Source organism: Chlorocebus sabaeus, chromosome 19, assembly GCF_047675955.1.
Source record: "Chlorocebus sabaeus isolate Y175 chromosome 19, mChlSab1.0.hap1, whole genome shotgun sequence".
NCBI lineage: Eukaryota > Metazoa > Chordata > Mammalia > Primates > Cercopithecidae > Chlorocebus > Chlorocebus sabaeus.
Window position 1 is genome coordinate 6,940,530 of NC_132922.1, and position 17,379 is coordinate 6,957,908.

Genomic DNA, 17,379 nt, shown 5'->3' on the forward strand with positions numbered 1-17,379 from the left:
TGGAATCTCCCACCGAAGTGACAGGTCCTCAGCTGTGAAAGCACCGAGGCTGCTTCCCCACGCATGTGTGGTCCCCAGGGCTGCCCCCCCCCCGGTCTCTCCCTCACCTGTGAGTGGACTCAAGATCACCAGGTAGCAAGGCTCCAACAGGAAGGATAGAGACCTGCAGAGACAAAACACAAAGCAGAAAAAAGGACTCTGAGAAAGCAAAGACCATGTGAGGAGCAGAAGAAAACCTAAAAACCCAGAATAACGCCACCTCCACTCATAAGTCTTTGCAGTATCCTTTGAGAGTCAAGACATGTGTTGCTTTCACTAAAGGAAGCAGCAGTGAAGACAGGAATAACGAGAGATCATCAAAGACTCCTGGAGATGAAAAGTGTGATGGTGGAGGTTTTAAATGCACAGTTGTGAGGTTTGGGTGGTCAGGCTGAGAAAATAGCCCAGGAAGTAGAATAAAAATTTTTGGGCCGGGCGCGGTGGCTCAAGCCTGTAATCCCAGCACTTTGGGAGGCCGAGACGGGCGGATCACGAGGTCAGGAGATCGAGACCATCCTGGCTAACACGGTGAAACCCCGTCTCTACTAAAAAATACAAAAAACTAGCCGGGCGAGGTGGCGGGCGCCTGTAGTCCCAGCTACTCGGGAGGCTGAGGCCGGAGAATGGCGTGAACCCGGGAGGCGGAGCTTGCAGTGAGCTGAGATCCGGCCACTGCACTCCAGCCTGGGCGACAGAGCTACACTCCGCCTCAAAAAAAAAAAAAAAAAAAAAAAAAAAATTTGCAAAATGGTGACAAACAGGAGCAAAAAGATAAGAAAAATGAAAGTTTAATCTTGGAGTTCCAGAAAGGGAACAGAGTACGGTAGAGAAAATTATTGAAGCCAGAGTTTTCAGAATGTTCAGAGCTCAATAAAAGACACCCCAAGCCCTGCCAACTGGCTGGCCTAGTGAACGAGTAAACTGGGGCGAAGAGAAGATCTCAGAGCTCCCACAGAGAGGAAAATAGGCCCCCAGGATCTCAGCGGCACCACTGGCAGCGAGAAGACTGAACGACGGAAAGCGATCTCCAGCCTGGGCTTCTGTGCACGACCAGACTATCCCTCACGTGGGAGGTGAATATGGATGTTTGCAGTTACCTCAGTCTCACACGCCCGGGAAGCAGCCAGGGCACCTGCAGTTGGGGGCTGTGGAGAAAGGACCAGTGCACCCAAGGTGGGGGGAGGTCTAGGAAGGTCCCATGCAGCCATGCCAGGCCGCTCACTCAGATGAGGAGGGAGAGGCACGGGGCATGTCCCCAAGCAGCAAATGGGATTGAGCGAACACCCCCCCGTGTCTCTGGCCGTGTTGAGGCTTGGAGGCTTGCTAGAGTTGTGGAAAGAGTTATTAATAGCAATACAGAAAATGAAATAAGCAAACTAAGACAGTTACCTACTCTGGGAAAAGTGAAATAGTATACAAAAGAGGAAATGTAATCACTACATGGTGTACTTTGCATTAAACACCAAATTAAGCCTTGAATTAAATCCAAAATCGTGCTGCGACTGAATCGGCAGGAGGGAAGCTTGTGTGTTCGGGAACTTGGCTAAGTCCTCATCTTTCACAGTCAAAACTCATTAGCCCATCTAATATGTACAGATCATAAAATAATATCAGTACACTTTTTGAAAATTTGAGGGTAAAAGGAATCTACCAAAGGTCTCCTTCTGGGGAGTGGGATTAGAGGGGGAGAGAACTGTAGATCTTTGTGCCTTACAGGACTGACTTTTTCAACTAGGTACAAGTGAAGCTGGACATTTCCTGACTCCTTCGCAGGCGGGAGCTGGAGTACACGAGTGCTGGAGTCAGCTGGCTGCTCTGGCGCTGGCAGGGGCGGACTCCACTCACTCAAACCTCCTTCGTTTCACCCTCAAGGGAGGGAGCACGCAGGTGAGCGGGTGCAGGAACAAACTTTGTACCAGCCCCGCAGCGGCCCCTGGGGTTCAGAGGAAGTGTTCCAGTGCTCTTCTAACCCGGCCGTCTGTGGACGGCTGAAGTATTACCAGCTCAGTGGGCCCTCTGCCTTTTCATGTGAGGCAGCTGCCTTCTGCCAGCGAGGGCTAAGGGTCAGTGTGACAGCCTTTTGCGCCCGCACTCGTGGCACCCGAGTTCTTGTCTGGCATCCAGGAGGAATGAGGCTGCATGAACGAATTGAAGATGGTAAATGTGGGGGATTTTATTGCTGATGAAAGTGGCTCTCAGCAGGAAGGGGAGCTGAAAATGGGACGGAGTGGGAAGGTTATCTTCCCCTGGAGTCTGGCCATTCCTGGCCAGACACTCTGAAGCTACACCATCAACCTGTTCCTCTGAAGTCACGCTGTTTCTGTCTGATGTCCAACCGTAGTCTCTGACGTCCAGTTACTTTTTCTCTCTCTGCTGGCTGAGTTCTGGGGTTTTTATAAGCACAGGATTGGGGGTAGGGCGTGGTTTTGGAAAAGATAACATTTGAGCGGGAAAACGGGGATGTAAGTTCTCACTTCAGGCCTTGGTATCAGGCCTTTTGGCTTGAGGGTGGGGCCCCCGCTGGGGACCCGCCCTCTTCTGCCCCATATTTCCCTGCCTCCTGTCCCTGTCAGAGGTGCGACTGGTGAATCCTGTGAGTGAAAATCAAAGGGTTTCAGCCACAGGGTCCTAGTGGTTTCCAGGCCGTTCTGATCAGTTCTGATGCCTTCTGTGATGAGTTCCGGTGGGAATTTTTGATGGGCTCTGTGCCCAGTGTTAAGACAGGCTATTCTCTAGAGTCCTGGGGAGTTCCACCCCAGAACAGCAGTGGCCTCCTGCAGGCCTCGACCCAAGTCCAGGTGTCAGTGTGCACTGCACGCTGCTGCAGGGGGTATTGATCGGTTTGCCACTCAGAAGTGATTGCAGTGGTGTCAGCAGAGGCACTTCTGTGAATTACTGCTTCTAGCCAACTTGCGAAGAGCTGCTGGAGAGCGCGTGTGGCTCGAGTTACTGGCCAACTGGTGGCCCTGCCCTGTTGGCTCCCCTGGTTTCTGTTTGAAAGCTTGACTCTTCCCCGCTCAGGGTGGATCTGCTGGGGCCTGGGCTGGCTTCCAGCTGCCCAGCTGTGATGAGGAAGATTGGTGCCCTCCTGGGTCCCCACCTTGGCAGTGGCGTGTTTGCCCTCACTGCTCTTCAGGGGCCCCAGCGTGGCCACAGCCCCATGCCCCCGTTTGTCCCGCAGCAACATGACTGGCCTCACTAGGACTCCTCCACCTCTCACTCCTGCCTCGGCCCCACCTGGCCCTGTTGGGAAGTGGCTCCAGCTCCAGGCGGGCCCCCACTGCCCAGTGCCTTGTTTCCCTGTCAGTAAAGGTAGTGCTCATGGACCCTCCTGCTCGAGGCCGGTAGAGGGCGCCACTAGAGGGCGCCACTAGAGGGCGCCACAGGGTTGGCTGTGGGCGTTGCTTTGTCTGCTCCAGGTGTGTGGCTTCATCGGTGGGTACCAGGAGGTTCCTGTCCTGTGCTGTGATGAGGGTTGCCAGGTTTGCTGTGAGACTGTGGCGTGTCCTTGCAAGTGAGCAGGTCCTGTTGGTGGTGCCCCATCTTGATTTCAGTTGCTGAGTTGACGTTGGTTTATATTGATTCTCTTTGGGCCTGAGCAGGCCTGATTCTCTTTGTGGCCCTTCTGCACGTCATCTCCTTTGACCCCAGCAGCCCTGTGAAGAAGAGAGGGGCATCACCACCTCCATTTTCTGGAAGGTGGCAGGGATGGTGTCATTCCTGGGACTCCTGGGCCAACCTGGAGCCTGGCACATAGTGAGCCCTCTGCTGAGTGAATAAAAGGCTCGCTGGGTGGGTGGGGGTACCTGCGCTGGGGTCGGAGTGCCAGGCAGGAAGGAGGAGGGCGGTGGCAAGGTGGGTGGAGGGGAGAGCAGCAGAAGAGGATTCTCCCTCAGTCTCCAGAAAGGGGCGCAGCCCTGCCCACACCTCCACTTTGGGACTTCTGGCCTCCAAAAGTGTGCGCTGCGAGAGAACACATTTCTCTTGTTTCAAGCCACCAAGTTTTGGGTGATCTCTGGCAGCACCCTGGGAAACTAAAACAGTGACTAAGACCAGTTCCTTGCCCTCACAGGGCTTGCCCCAGCCAGGCACAGTGTGACAGTGTGCTAGGACAGTGTCCAGGGCTCTGTGGGACCAGGGAAGGGCACCTGATCGAGAGGTGTGTTGTCAGGGAAGGCTTCCTGGGAGCAGCGACCCACAGAGCAAGCCCGAGCTGGCCAGGCAGAGGGCAGCCTGTTGAAGGCCTTGGGCCACTGGGGTGCTGCGCTTGGAAGGGGGTGGGAGGCTGGCCAGAGCAGAGGGGGTCGGTGGAGGGCTGGCAGGGCTCATGCCCATGCCCAAGGGCACCACCAGGAGCATGGAGAGAGACCAGTGGGAGGAGTGCTGGGTGCCACAGCTTGGCATCTGGCAGAGGGCCTTGCAGAGCTAGGACTGTCTGACTCTGAAGCTGGGTTTGATCTTGGGTTCAAAGTGCTTAGAAGTGTGCCTGGAATGAGGTAAGTGACCAGATAGTATAATGACCATTTTTCTTTGATCATGTTATCGCATCTTGCCAGCTGGCTTTATGCCCTAGGATGGCCGGGACCTGTTCCCTGCGTGTTTCCTGGTGTGTTCTCGCTGCCCCTCTCTCCCTGATGCCCGTGTTGACCTCCTGTTGAATTCTCCTGGAAGCGGGAGAAGGTAAGGTTAGGAGGTGTTCAACCAGGAAATGGACGTGGCAGGCTGGAGAGACGGGCCACGGGGACAGGGCCAGGTGGACCTGATGGGTCAAGAGCTTCCTTTGGCTGATCTTCTGGCATAAATATTTAATGGGGGTGAGGATGGGACGTGTGGAACTGAAGTGGCCGATACTGATGTCAGAAGACTTCAATGTGCAGAGAATGTCTGTCTGGGTTGTTGGCCTGTGGGGCTGCAGGGGTGGGGAACGTGAAGAATAGGTGATGAAGATGTCACTGGGAGAGGCCCCTTTCAGGGATGCTGCCCGCAGTCTGATTTCTAAGGACAAAGACCCCCTCACTGCGGCTGTCCTGAGCTGCTGGCTGGATGGTCCTCACGAGGAGGAACAGGCAAGTCAGCCACACTCTGGTTCTGTAACCCTTGGCACATTTTGGCCTTAGGAGCCTCGTCTGCCATGAGGATGGTTGTATTTCCTACTCAGGTTGGTGGGAGAGTCCATGTGCTGAGTTCTTTCTGTGTATTGAAGAGAGCTTGTTTTCCATCACCAAGCCACACTACTTCCTTCCTTCAGTGCCTTTGCCCCAAAGCTCCCTCCTCCAGGAAGTCTTCCTTGATCAACACATCCCCTTCTGATTACTCAGAGTCTATGCAGCACCCAGCGTTTGTTGGTCCACTCAGGAAATATGAGTTGAGCATGGCCACATGCTGGCTCTCCGGGTGCAGCAAAGAACAAGACAAAATAGCCCCTGTCCTTAAGGTGGAGAGGGGAGAGAGCACGCAAAGGAATTTGCAGGCTGTTCCTGGGCAGGTAGATAGCACAGAGGGACCACATGACAGGGCGAGGGGCAGGAGTTAGACCCATAGCTGGTGAGGGAGTCCGTGCTGACTGAGCGGCATCTGAGCAGGCGCAGGGAGGAGTCAGGGAGTGAGGAGGCTCCAGGTAGGGGCACCAATGCCAGCAGCCTGGGGAAGGGCTGGTTGGGCTCAGAGGCAGGAGGGAGGGAGCTCAAGGGAGAGCCAGGTGGTGAGGGAGTGGAACACGGTGAAGGCCTTGCGTTGACTCTGCGGGAGGCAGAGCTGCTCCAGACGGCGGCAGTGGACAGTGGTGGGGTCTGACTTCCATGTTAAAGCCACAGTTTTGGTTACTGGGTTGAAAACAGAGGTAGAATAGTGGTCCTCAACCTTTGTGGCACCAGGGACTGGTTTTGCAGAAGACAGTTTTTCCATGAACCCAGGTGGTGGGGTAATGGGGATGGTTTCATGATGAAACTGCTCCACCTCAGATCGTCGGGATTTAAGTAGATTCTCATGAGGACCACATAGCCCAGATCCCTCGCAGGTGCAGTTCACAATAGAGTTCGTGCTCCTGTGAGAATCTCGTGTTCCCGCTGATCTGACAGGAGGCAGAGCTCAGGCTGTAATGCCTGCCCCCGCACCGCTCGCCTCCTCCTGTGCGTCCCGGTTCCCAACAGGCAGAGTGAGCTGGGTGGCAGCAGAGAGCCAGGGAGGAGCCCTCATGGGAAGCAGCTCAGGTGTGAGGACGCGGTGTCGCAGGGGGAGGGTCAGCTCTGGACACACCAGATGGCAGGGCTGGCGGGGCTAGCTGAGGCAAGGAGAGAGGAGAGGAGCCGGGTGAGCCACAGTGAGGCCACCATGCAGCCCGAGCCCCTGTCAGCTGGAGAGGCTGCTTGCTGAGACAGGCTGCAGGGGCTGCGGAGGAGACAGCCTCAGAAGTTCCCCCCAGAGCTGGCTGGGTCCCGCTGAGGTGCTGGGCAGCGGGTGAGCTGCTGGAGTTCATGGGCATGTGCCCCGGAGGCTGATGTGTGGAGGGGTGGACCTGGGTGTGACCTGGGGGGAGGGGCTGGGGCTGCACTCCGGGCTGTCACCGTGTTCAGGGTGGGAAGATGAGGAGCCAGTGGCAGAAACTGGAGCCGCTGATGTGAAGGGACCACGGTGGGTTAAGCTGTGCCCATTTCCTCTGGGAGGTCAGACAAGGTGATGACTGAGGATCACTGGGGACCTGGAGCTGTTTTGGGGCCTGGGGACAGAGGCTGGAGAAAGCGCAGAGGACCGCCTTTCTCCCCGGGGAGTTACCTTTGGTCCCAGCACACTTCTGGCTGGGTGTCCTGCCTGGCCCTAGGGTCCTCGAATGGGACTCTGCACTCAAGGCACCAGTGCATGCAGTCAGCCCCATGTGTGGTCCAGGCAGGGCCCCGCTTCCTCCTGCCTGCACCAGGTGTGGGGCCGGTCACAGTGCCTGCTGCCCCTGGGCCGTAGCAGGGAAGAGAGGGCCTGTCCCATGTGTCCCAGGGTGCGCACTGCAGGTGATCCTGGCCATCAGAAAAGGCCGACTCGAAGGGGCGGGGGCTCTGAGACAGCTCTGCCTAGGCTGAGGCTGGGAGGAGCATACAGGCCGAGCAGATAGTGCTGTGGTTGGCCCCACCCAGGAGGGTACAGCCTGGACCCCGTGCCAGGTGTGGAGAGCTCATACCTGGGCCTGAGTTTGTGAACAGTGGGAAGCTACGGAAGGGTTTTGGGCTGGAAGCCGTCGAACCTGAGTGTGAAAGGTGCTGTTTGTCCCAGAGGGACAGTTCCCAGACCCAGGCGGGAGGCCTACTAAGCCAGGTGGCTGATTTGTGAGGAGGGAGAATTGGGCAGCATGTCTGTAGTCCAGTGGGCAGGTATGGTCCTGTGAGCGAGTGCCAGGGTATCCTCAGCACACACGAGCTCCTTGTTCCCTGCAGGCCTCTCCTTGCCTTTAATGGCGTGGCACGCTGTGCTTGCCCAGGCTTTTCCCGTTGGCTGCATCTCCCCACAGTCTTAGGAGAGCAGGTTATGCTGACTAGGCCACTGGCAGGTGGAGGTGATTTTTCTCTTTTTAATTGAATTATATCTTACACGTGCACATGAGTTGGAGGAAGGCAGAGAGAGGGAGAGAGGAGGAGAGAGAAGGGGGGGGGAGGGAGAGAGAGAGAGAGACTGAGACTGTATACTAAGGCCTGCTTCTGAGGCTCGGAGTGGTCCAGTCCCCTCACGGGGCTGAGGGGCCATAATGAGCCAGGACCATAGATGAAAACCTGCATGTATGATAATATTGTAGCATATTGTAGCGTGCTTCTATGTAATTCCCACCAGACCTAGTTAATAGCTCTAGACCCTGGAATCGCCTTTGTGCCTTCTCTGAATCAATAACCAACCCAAAATATAACCACTGTTCTCACTTCTGTCACTGTAGTTTAGTTTTGCCCATTCTTGAACCTCATGCCAATGGGACATACAGGATTGTACCCCAGAGTGCCTTGGGGTGGGAGGACTCCATCACATCCTGTCTGTGGGGCTTGGCTGTGCTGTGTCTGCAGTTCATTCTTTTTCATTGCTGTCTAGTATCCCATGGTGATTGTCACAACTTACTCATTCTATTGCTGATGGATATTTGTGTTTCCAAGTGACTTTATGAATGATGTGGCCAAGATTGTTCTAGAACCTGTGTACAGATCGACAAGCACTGGCTTCCCTTGGGTCTCCCCAGGATAGTTCCTGGATCATGGGCTATATATATATAGCTTCAGTAGATACTGGGCAGATGTCATTTCCTCATCTTGGCTAGTGGGTCATTCCCCTGGCCCATCATTCCTGTGTAAACTGCCAAGTTCAGCCTCTGGAGGCCTTGGGCCAAGTCACCCACCCGTACAGCCCCTGAGCCACTTCTGTAACAGGGGTTGGGTTCTATTCTGTTCTGTTCTCCTAACAGCCCTGTGAAGCATCCTGGCCCCTCTGAGAATCAGAGCCGATTGGCCCATGACCCAGCACAGGGGATTTAGGCTGAGACCGTGCGGGGCCCACTCCTCTTCCCCCAGACTCAAGTCGCCCTTCTTGGGCAGCAGGTGTTGACCTGAGCACAGGACCGAGCGCTTGGGCTTCCTCTGAGCACCCCATGCTGGGGCTTCTCCCCTCCAGGCACCAGCTTGCTGCAGGAGGTGGTCTACTTGGTGAGCCAGGGTGCTGACCCCGATGAGATCGGCTTGATGAACATCGACGAGCAGCTCCCAGTCCTGGAGTATCCGCAGCCGGGCCTGGACATCATCAAGGTACCCAGGCCAGTGGCACCTGTCCCAGCACCTCTTTAGGGTATTTCTGCAGTTATACCCTGATGATTGACAGTTGCTCCTGAGGGCTCTGTGGGTTAGGGGAGAGCAGATAGCCCCAGATAGCCGGAGGAGAACCTGGCAGGCCTGAGCTGGCAGTGACCTGGAACCTGATGAGGGTGTGGGTGACACATCAGCGTCTCAAGGAGTCTGGGAGGTGGAAAGGAAGTCAGTGCCTGGGGGTCACGGGGCTGAGGGGCCATTCCGGGGGAGCAGGCCCTGGGCCTCCCCCTTGCTTTCCCCTGGGGACCCTCCTCTGAGGGAGCTGGGTAGGATGCGTTTGCATCAAATATTTTGTATCAAGAATGAAATAAATGTTACTCCAGAGCCCTGGCCCCGTCACCCCTCAGACACACCCAGAGACCCCCCACTCCATCCGCTGCACCTCTTTAGTTCCAGCCTCACACCTGAATGGGCCAGAACTGCAGCCTCCACCATGCCTGCCCCCCTCCCTCTGGAGTAGCATTCTGAAACCCAGCTCTGAGAGTGCCGTCCCGCCCCGTGGCATGGCACAAGACCCCTGTGACCCTCCAGGGCCCCTGTCTGCACCCCAGCCCCTCGGGCCTGAGCAGTCACCTTGTTCTCCTTGTCCGTGCAGAACCATCTGGGTGTCGTTCGGTACTGCTGTGCTGAGGGCCACCGCGTTCAAGACACCGCTCTTGGCCTTGGGGGTGGCAGTGACTGACAGCATCAGGCCTGGCCTCTCAGCCCAGGAAGCCATAGTAGCTAGACAGCGATCAGTGCTGGGAGAGGAGCAGATCAGGAGGGGACCGGCCATCTCCCTTGGGGATGTCTGAGGCAGGTCCTGAAAGAGGAGAGGAGCATAGGGACCGGTGAACAGAGACTGCACAGCATGAGGGGCCTGGCCCTCCAGAGCAATAGGCAAGTCTTGGGGTTTCAGGCAATGGTCCTGGGCTCTTTGGCTTCATGAGGGCTGGGCCCATTCCTAGGGCAACTGGGAAGATTGGCTCTGAGCAGAGGAAGATGGTGCTGACTGGTTTACAGGACCACCCTAGCTGCTGATGGGAAGGCCTGAGGGGCAGGTGGAAGCAGCGAGCGCATCAGGCCAGGTTGCTATGTGGTCTAGCGCCAGCCTGGCAGCACCCACTGGGCCTGGTGCCTCCTGCTGCCTCTGCTGCCCTCTGATACCACTCCAAGCCAGGGCAGTAGCTCCCAGGCCCCCTGAGTGGACCCTGTGGCTGTGGCTATGGTAGGTGGACTCCCCCGGCCGAGGTCAGGGACCCTTGTCTCTACTGCCAGATAGAGACACCCGGCCGAGGTGTGCTCATGTCTCAAACATTTGTCTCAGTTGACAAGGGAGGCTGTCCTGGCTGGGTCCGAGACTGTCTCCGGGAGAGGAGACCAGGGAATGACAGCCTTGCCTCCTGCTCTGACCTCTCCCCGCTCCTGGCCTCGCCTTTCCCTCTGATTCCTATCCTTCTTCCCTGGCCCCCACCCCTTCCCTTGTCCTCTGGTCCCTCTCCCCTTGACCTCACCCCTCCCCCTGGCCTCACTCCTCCCTCTTACCCTGCTGCTCTCCTGGCCCCTCCACTACCCTGTCGTTCCCTCTGATAACCCCACTTACCCTGAACCCCACCCTTTCCTTCCTCCTCTGGCCCCGCTCCTCCCCTTGGTCTCACCCCTTCCTCTGACCTGCCTCTCCCTCTCACTCCTCGTAGGAACTGACCTCCCCCCGCCTCATCAAGAGCCACCTGCCCTACCGCTTTCTGCCCTCCGACCTCCACAATGGGGACTCCAAGGTAAGCTGGCACCCCCTCTGCCTCCCGAGATGAGTCCCCACCAAGAGGAGCCCAAGGCCCCTGCGCAACACACATGCAGGTCCCTGGCACTTACCTGACCTCGGGGGCTGTCTTCCCAAGGACCCCACAGGTGAAGGTCCCTTCTGAGGCCGTCTTGGGTCATGCATCTCTAGCATTTTACCCAAGTTTTTAATGTTGGGTTGGTTTTTACCTCACAATCGAACATGGCTGTGGCCAGCCTAATCCTAGCGTGTGTCTGCTTTGAGCCGAATTCTGTTTGTTTTTCAATTGCATCAAATGCCGAGGCCTGTGGGTTGTTGTGTGTGTGTGTGTGTGTGTGTGGTTTTTTTTTTTTTTTTTTTTTGAGACAGAGCCTTACTCTGTTGCCCAGGCTGGCGTGCAATGACACGATCTTGGCTCACTGCAACCTCTGCCTCCCTGGTTCAAGTGATTCTCCTGCCTCAGCCTCCTGAGTAAGCTGGGATTACCGGCACGCGCCACCACACCCGGCTAATTTTTATATTTTTAGTAGAGACAGGGTTTCACCATGTTGGCCAGGCTGGTCTTGAACTATTGACTTCAGGTGATCTACCTGACTCAGCCCCCCAAAGTGCTGGGATTACAGATGTGAGTCACTGCACCCAGCCGGAGACCGGGATCAGGGTTGCAAGTTTTCTGTCTTCTAGAGGACAAAAATTAAATACTCAAGTAATTATCCTGGCCAGCACTACTGCATGGACAGGGCCCCTTTCTGCTGAAACAGTGAAGCAGCAGCACCAGCGGCTGTGCACATGGGCCCCAACTGGATGTTGGAAGCGAGTGTTGGTTTGTGAGGTGCACCAGCAGGTTCGGGGGGCTGGCCTGTGTTGGGGCAGCCCTGCCTGGGAAGGAAGGAGACATGGACTCACCTCGCTCCTGTCGCCCACAGGTCATCTATATGGCTCGCAACCCCAAGGACCTGGTGGTGTCTTATTATCAGTTCCACCGCTCTCTGCGGACCATGAGCTACCGAGGCACCTTCCAAGAATTCTGCCGGAGGTTTATGAATGATAAGCGTGAGTGTTGCAGCCTGGCGGCATGTTAGAACGGGAGCCGTCTGTTGTCGTGGATGACCTGGCAGGTGCTAGGTGCTTCCCCGGCACGGTCTCCAGTTCTGACAGGGACCACGTAGGTCAGGTCTGCGGTCCACTTTACAGATGAAGACACTGAGGCTGAGGGCGTCATGAACGTGGCTGAGACCGTAGAGCTGGTGTGTGTCAGAGCAGGTCCATCTGACCCCGGAGCCCTTCTCTTATACCACACTGTTGGGGTGTCTGAGAAGTTCCCCAGTTAAAACATCCCTCCTTCCTACCTGGGTTTCAAACAGGGAGAGAATGAAAACAGTAAAAATGGAGGCCCAGGTATCATTGCTGTTAGTGACAGAGACTGGAGTGGAGACTGTAGCTAAGTGTGACAGGCATGGGCCTTTGGCTGGACCTCAGGCACAGGCAAGCCACTGGGGCAGGGGACACTTGTGCCTGCTGGGAGGAGGACAACCGGGCTGAACCTCAGGCACAGGCAAGCCACCGGGACAAGGTTCACTTGTGCCCGCAGGGAGGCAGGGAGGAGGACAGCCGGGCCGAGAGTGCCGGGTGCTGTTCTCTGGCTTCCGTTCCAGCCTCTGCAGAGGAGCGAGGCTGGGTTCCACCCTGCCCTGCACTCAAGGAAGGCAGGACCAGGCCCCTTGTCTCGGTCCCACTCGCTCCCAGTCCTTATTCTCTTGCCCTGCTGGGCCGCCTGTCTCTTGGGAGTGGTGGCAGGAGCTCCTCAGTGCAGTTCTGCTCCTGCCTTCCATGGGGGCCATGGCTCCCCATGGCCAGCCATGGCTTTTGGGGGTCCTGGGACAGAAGTGAGCAGTGTAGGGTGTGCAGGCAGAGGAGCTTTGAAATGTGTCATAAAAGCTGCACTTTAATTAAATCTACACTGAGACTCATCCCTACCCAAGGCTGAAAATACACTTTCTATTTTATTTCCCAACTGAAGTGATGCTGAGCCGCATTGTTCAGTGTGGCTTATCAGGGATTCTATAGGGGGATTGTGTGACAAGATTAGGATGAATCATGTAGCAGAGATCCTGGAACGTAATGCCCCTGAGTTTAAGTGGAACTTAGGGAGTGGACCTGGAGCTGCCGCCAGGCCTGGTGGAAGGGGGCCTCTTGGTGGGGCGGTGCAGGGTGCCACAGGCCAACTCTGTTGCTTGCAGTTTAAAAACCCACGAGGGCCTCAAAACCCTGGAATGATTCTGTTTCCAGCCCTTGAACCTCTGCTTCCACTGTGCCTGCTGAGAAGTGGCCCTGCCTGCAAGGGGCAGGAGAGCCCAGACCTGCACCCCGAAGCCCCCGAGCCTGTTCCAGACCTTCTGTCCAGCTTCTCTTCCCATGGCCTCCCCGCCCTGGCACCTGCCCTTGTGGTCCAGCAGGCATTTGGAGCCACACACTCTTGGACTTCTGAAGCTGTTTCCTAGGGTCCAGCATGGACTCTCCTCTCTGCAGAGCATGGGGACCATGCCCACATTCAGACCAGCACGTGGAAGAGGCTATGGAAGAGGTTACAAACATCTTGCTCAGGCCAGAGCAGTTAACAGTTCTCTTAATATAGGCCTCTCCATGTCGCCACAGTCACAGACCTGTCCTCCACTGGGTGCAAGGTCCCACACACGTGCCTTGGTCCCAGCAAACCCTGTAGACAGGCCCACTCAGCACCCCCGTACTCCACCATCATTGTCAGTCAGTGGGCATGCACATACTGAGGCCTGCTGGACTCCCCTGCCTGATGTCTTGAAGACGTTGGAAACTAATATGCGTGGGAACCCTGAAAGCACACCATGTCTAGACAGGCTGGGCTCAGAGACCGCAGCACAAGGCGATGGCAGGAGGGACCTGCGTAAACAACCGTGCCTGAGGATGGCGACCAACTCCGCAAGGCTGGAGGGCAAAGGGCCCTGGAGGCAGGTGACACCTGCAGTGGGAGGATGCCCCGTGACAGGCACCCTATGACACCTGCAGTGTGAGGACGCTGTGTAGACAGAGTCTCTGTAACGCCTGCAGTGTGAGGACGCTGTGTAGACAGGGTCCCTGTGGCGCCTGCAGTGTGAGGACGCTGTGTAGACAAGGTCCCTCTGGCGCCTGCAGTGAGGACGCTGTGTAGACAGGGTGCCTGTGGCGCCTGCAGTGTGAGGACGCTGTGTAGACAGAGTCTCTGTAACGCCTGCAGTGTGAGGACGCTGTGTAGACAGGGTCCCTGTGATGCCTGCCGTGTGAGGACGCTGTGTAGACAGGGTCCCTGTGATGCCTGCCGTGTGAGGACGCTGTGTAGACAGGGTCCCTCTGGCGCCTGCAGTGTGAGGACGCTGTGTAGACAGGGTGCCTGTGATGCCTGCCGTGTGAGGACGCTGTGTAGACAGGGTCCCTCTGGCGCCTGCAGTGTGAGGACGCTGTGTAGACAGGGTCCCTGTGATGCCTGCCGTGTGAGGACGCTGTGTAGACAGGGTCCCTCTGGCGCCTGCAGTGTGAGGACGCTGTGTAGACAGGGTCCCTGTGATGCCTGCCGTGTGAGGACGCTGTGTAGACAGGGTCCCTCTGGCGCCTGCAGTGTGGCACACGCAGCCTCTGTGTCCATGTCTTCTCTGGGGTGGACAGGGAGGTTTTGTTATTCTTCCTTAATATTCCAGATGGGTGGTTCCCTTCCCTTTCACAAAGCAGCGTGGAGCCCAGGGAAGAGTGTGGAGGGGCCCGGCGTCCTCCCTCCTCTCAGGCATTCTGGCGGGAAGGCCTCTACCCAGCAACCTGCAGCTGGTTCCCGTCCCCACTCCTGCGCCGGGGCCCGGTGCACTTGCTGCTCGCATCAGTGCAGGACCACGTGTGCAGTCCTTCATGCCTTGCTTCTTCCAGGGTCCTCACATTTTCCCCATGCATCTCCATGTCGTGAGGATGTCTGTTTTTGACATCTTGGTGCATTCTTCCTTGGAATGAAGTGGGGTTTGTCTTTACCTTCCATGTTCACCAGGCCATTCGACTCTTCCTTCTGCCCCAGGGGCTCATCTGCTTGGACTTAGCTCCCCTTGACGGGCCTGCAGTCAGGTGGCTTGGGCTGCCCTGTCTGGGCCCCCATGATTACTGACCTGTTGGTGACGTGGGGAAGTCTTCTCTTCTCTGGGACTCAGCTTTATTCCACAGAAAGTGGAGGTTTTGGTGGGGTGTGGGTGCAGCTCCTCCTGGGAATCCTGCAGGCGGCCTGGGGGCAGGGCCCAGCAGAAGAGTTTCTACAGCCAGCGCCCTTCATCCAGCTGGGCTGCTTCCCGCTGCTCAGCGCAGTCAGCCCCCACTGCCCGGTGATCCTTAACTGACGCCTTGCTCTCTGTCATATGGAGGTCCCTTTGGAGGAAACCCTTACAGTGGTGGTCACCGCATGTGGCAGGCAGAGGAAGACCCATAGCTTTTATAAAGAACACTGCAGAGCAGACTGGAGACCCCATGAGCTGGTCCCCGGCTGTGTGCCCCACCGCACACCAGGGGCTCTGAGGCAGCGCGGGCTGCGCAGGAAGTGCAGGGCCAAGGTGTGGGTGCAGGAGTGCTGGCTTCTTGGAGGTCAGGACAGGACTCCCTGCCCGTCTTCAGCTTTCAGTTCCCATGGAGAGTTCCTCGATTTACTGAGGCTACTGCCTGTGGCCCTCTTGCCCAGCAGAGCCCCATGTTCTGGATCTGTCCTACAACTTCCTACACCCCACCCTGTCCCCAGTAGCAAACCCTAGTGGCCCTGTCCCAGTTCCTCTGGACTTTGTTCCAGGCTTCCTGGTGACCACTTGTTAAGGGGATAAAGTAATGGGCACTGTTGCAATCCACTGCCCGGTACCACAGAGACCACCTCAGAGGCTGTCACCCCCACGGTCAGGTCTTCAAGGTGGGAGGGCTGGGATGGCTCAGGACGTGAGTGCTTCGGGGGCCTTTGCCGGACGTGTCTTCAGGGATCACGATGTCCTCATCACGGCTGCTGGGCGGCAGGAGGGCAGCCCTGTGGGGTGGGGACGGCCCTATGTGCATGCTTCTCCTGCCCAGCTGTGTGGCTCACCCTGTCCCCTGTCTCCGCAGTGGGCTATGGCTCCTGGTTTGAGCACGTGCAGGAGTTCTGGGAGCACCGCATGGACTCGAACGTGCTTTTTCTCAAGTATGAAGACATGCATCGGGTGAGTGCTGCCGGAGCAGCTGTCCTTGGGGTGCCTGGCCCTCGCGAGGCTGGCAGCTCCTGATCCGGGGAGCCCTTTACAATACGCATGTGGGAGGAGGAGGAGGCAGCGTCTGAGGAGGGACAGAGGAAGGGGCGGGACGGTTTGTGGACTGGAACGGGGGTTGGGGGTGTGGGGAGCAGCCTGTCAAAGCCTGAGGTGGGGTGCGAGGTTGAGGGACCCAGGAAGGCGGGCGTGGGGAGGGGACTGGGGCTTGGCTTCTCAGGGGGCCTTTGGAGTGCTGTACAGTGGTGGTTGATGGGACATTGAGGAGAGGCCAGTGTCTGCAGTGAGACACGAGGTAGCTAGTAGCTTGGGGAGCCTGGGTCACCACAGGAGAGGCTGGGCATTTTCTAGGTGTTGCGGAGGAGGCAGGCGCTGGGGGAGGGGTTGAAAAGAACTAATGGGACAAGGTCTTAGTCCAGGCAGGGGCAGGAGGGCTTGGGGCTGGAGCCTGGGCAGAGGGGCTTCCAGTGGCAGGACAGGCAGGAGACACCTGTGGCCTGGCCCATGGGAAAGAGGAAAGAGGATGGGGTGCAGGTGTGGACCGTGAGGTTGCTGGAAACCATGTTGGTGTAGGGGACAGACGAGGCCTGGCTGTGGGGCTGCTGGTGCCAATGGCTGACAGACAAGCAGGTTTAGGTTGAGTAGCAGCGGGTGGGAGCTGGGATAGGGAGGAGGTTGGCCGGAGGACAGAGAGGAGAGCTGGGTGTGGGGGAGGGTGAGCCAGTGCTGGGGTTGGAGGTCAGAAGCCCAGGGGCGGGAAGGCCGGCCTTGTGCTTCCCCCACACCTGCAGGAAGACTCCAGACCTGGCTGTGAACAGAGCCACACGCAGTCCCCTGTGGCGCTGGGGCGGGGTGTGTGCCTTGTGACTCTGGGGCAGGGGGTGTGTGCGTTGTGGCCCTGGGGCGGGGTGTGTGCGTTGTGGCCCTGGGGCTGGGTGTGTGCGTTGTGGCCCTGGGGCTGGGTGTGTGCGTTGTGGCCCTGGGGCGGGGTGTGTGCGTTGTGGCTCCGGCGGGGGGTGTTTGCGTTGTGGCCCTGGGGCAGGGTGTGTGCGTTGTGGCTCGGGCGGGGTGTGTGCGTTGTGGTTCTGGGGCAGGGGGTGTGTGTTGTGGTTCTGGGGCAGGGGGGTGTGCGTTGCATTTACTGCAGTTACTCTTGGGTTCCTTTGTGCTCTGGCACCGGGGCCTGTGGTCAGCATGGGCCAGGTCAGCCTTTGCAGGAGCGTGGCCTTTCAGGGCTTGCTCGGTGTGCAGGAGGGACCCCGTCTGCGGGTCTGCTGCTGGCTGGCGCGTGCTGTCGGTTCCCCAAATGGGTCCTCACCGTAGCTCTGTGTCATGGTGAGGAAACAGCGAGGTCATGCGGTGGTCCAAGGTCACACGCACCACGGAGCCGACTGCTGGGTAAGCCTGTCTGACGCTCTGTGGGCCTCCCACCTGTCTGCCTCTTGTCCACACAATTTGACACAGAGCCACATTTAGGGTCCCTGTTCATGCC

The 17,379-nt window shown here is 57.5% G+C and overlaps 1 protein-coding gene across 2 annotated transcripts in view; it reads left to right on the top strand.

The window, feature by feature from the left end:
* The window catches only part of SULT4A1 (sulfotransferase family 4A member 1), a 36,431-nt gene that overhangs the window by 11,909 nt on the left and 7,143 nt on the right, over positions 1-17,379 (top strand). For both annotated transcript variants that reach the window (XR_493812.3, XM_007976032.3), the window contains exons 2-5: positions 8,674-8,804; positions 10,541-10,621; positions 11,550-11,676; positions 15,748-15,842. Coding sequence is in view for 1 of the 2 variants with exons in the window: in XM_007976032.3 (XP_007974223.1) it covers positions 8,674-8,804; positions 10,541-10,621; positions 11,550-11,676; positions 15,748-15,842 (434 nt within the window). In the remaining variant the exon portion in view is untranslated. The remainder of the gene's footprint in view (positions 1-8,673; positions 8,805-10,540; positions 10,622-11,549; positions 11,677-15,747; positions 15,843-17,379) is intronic.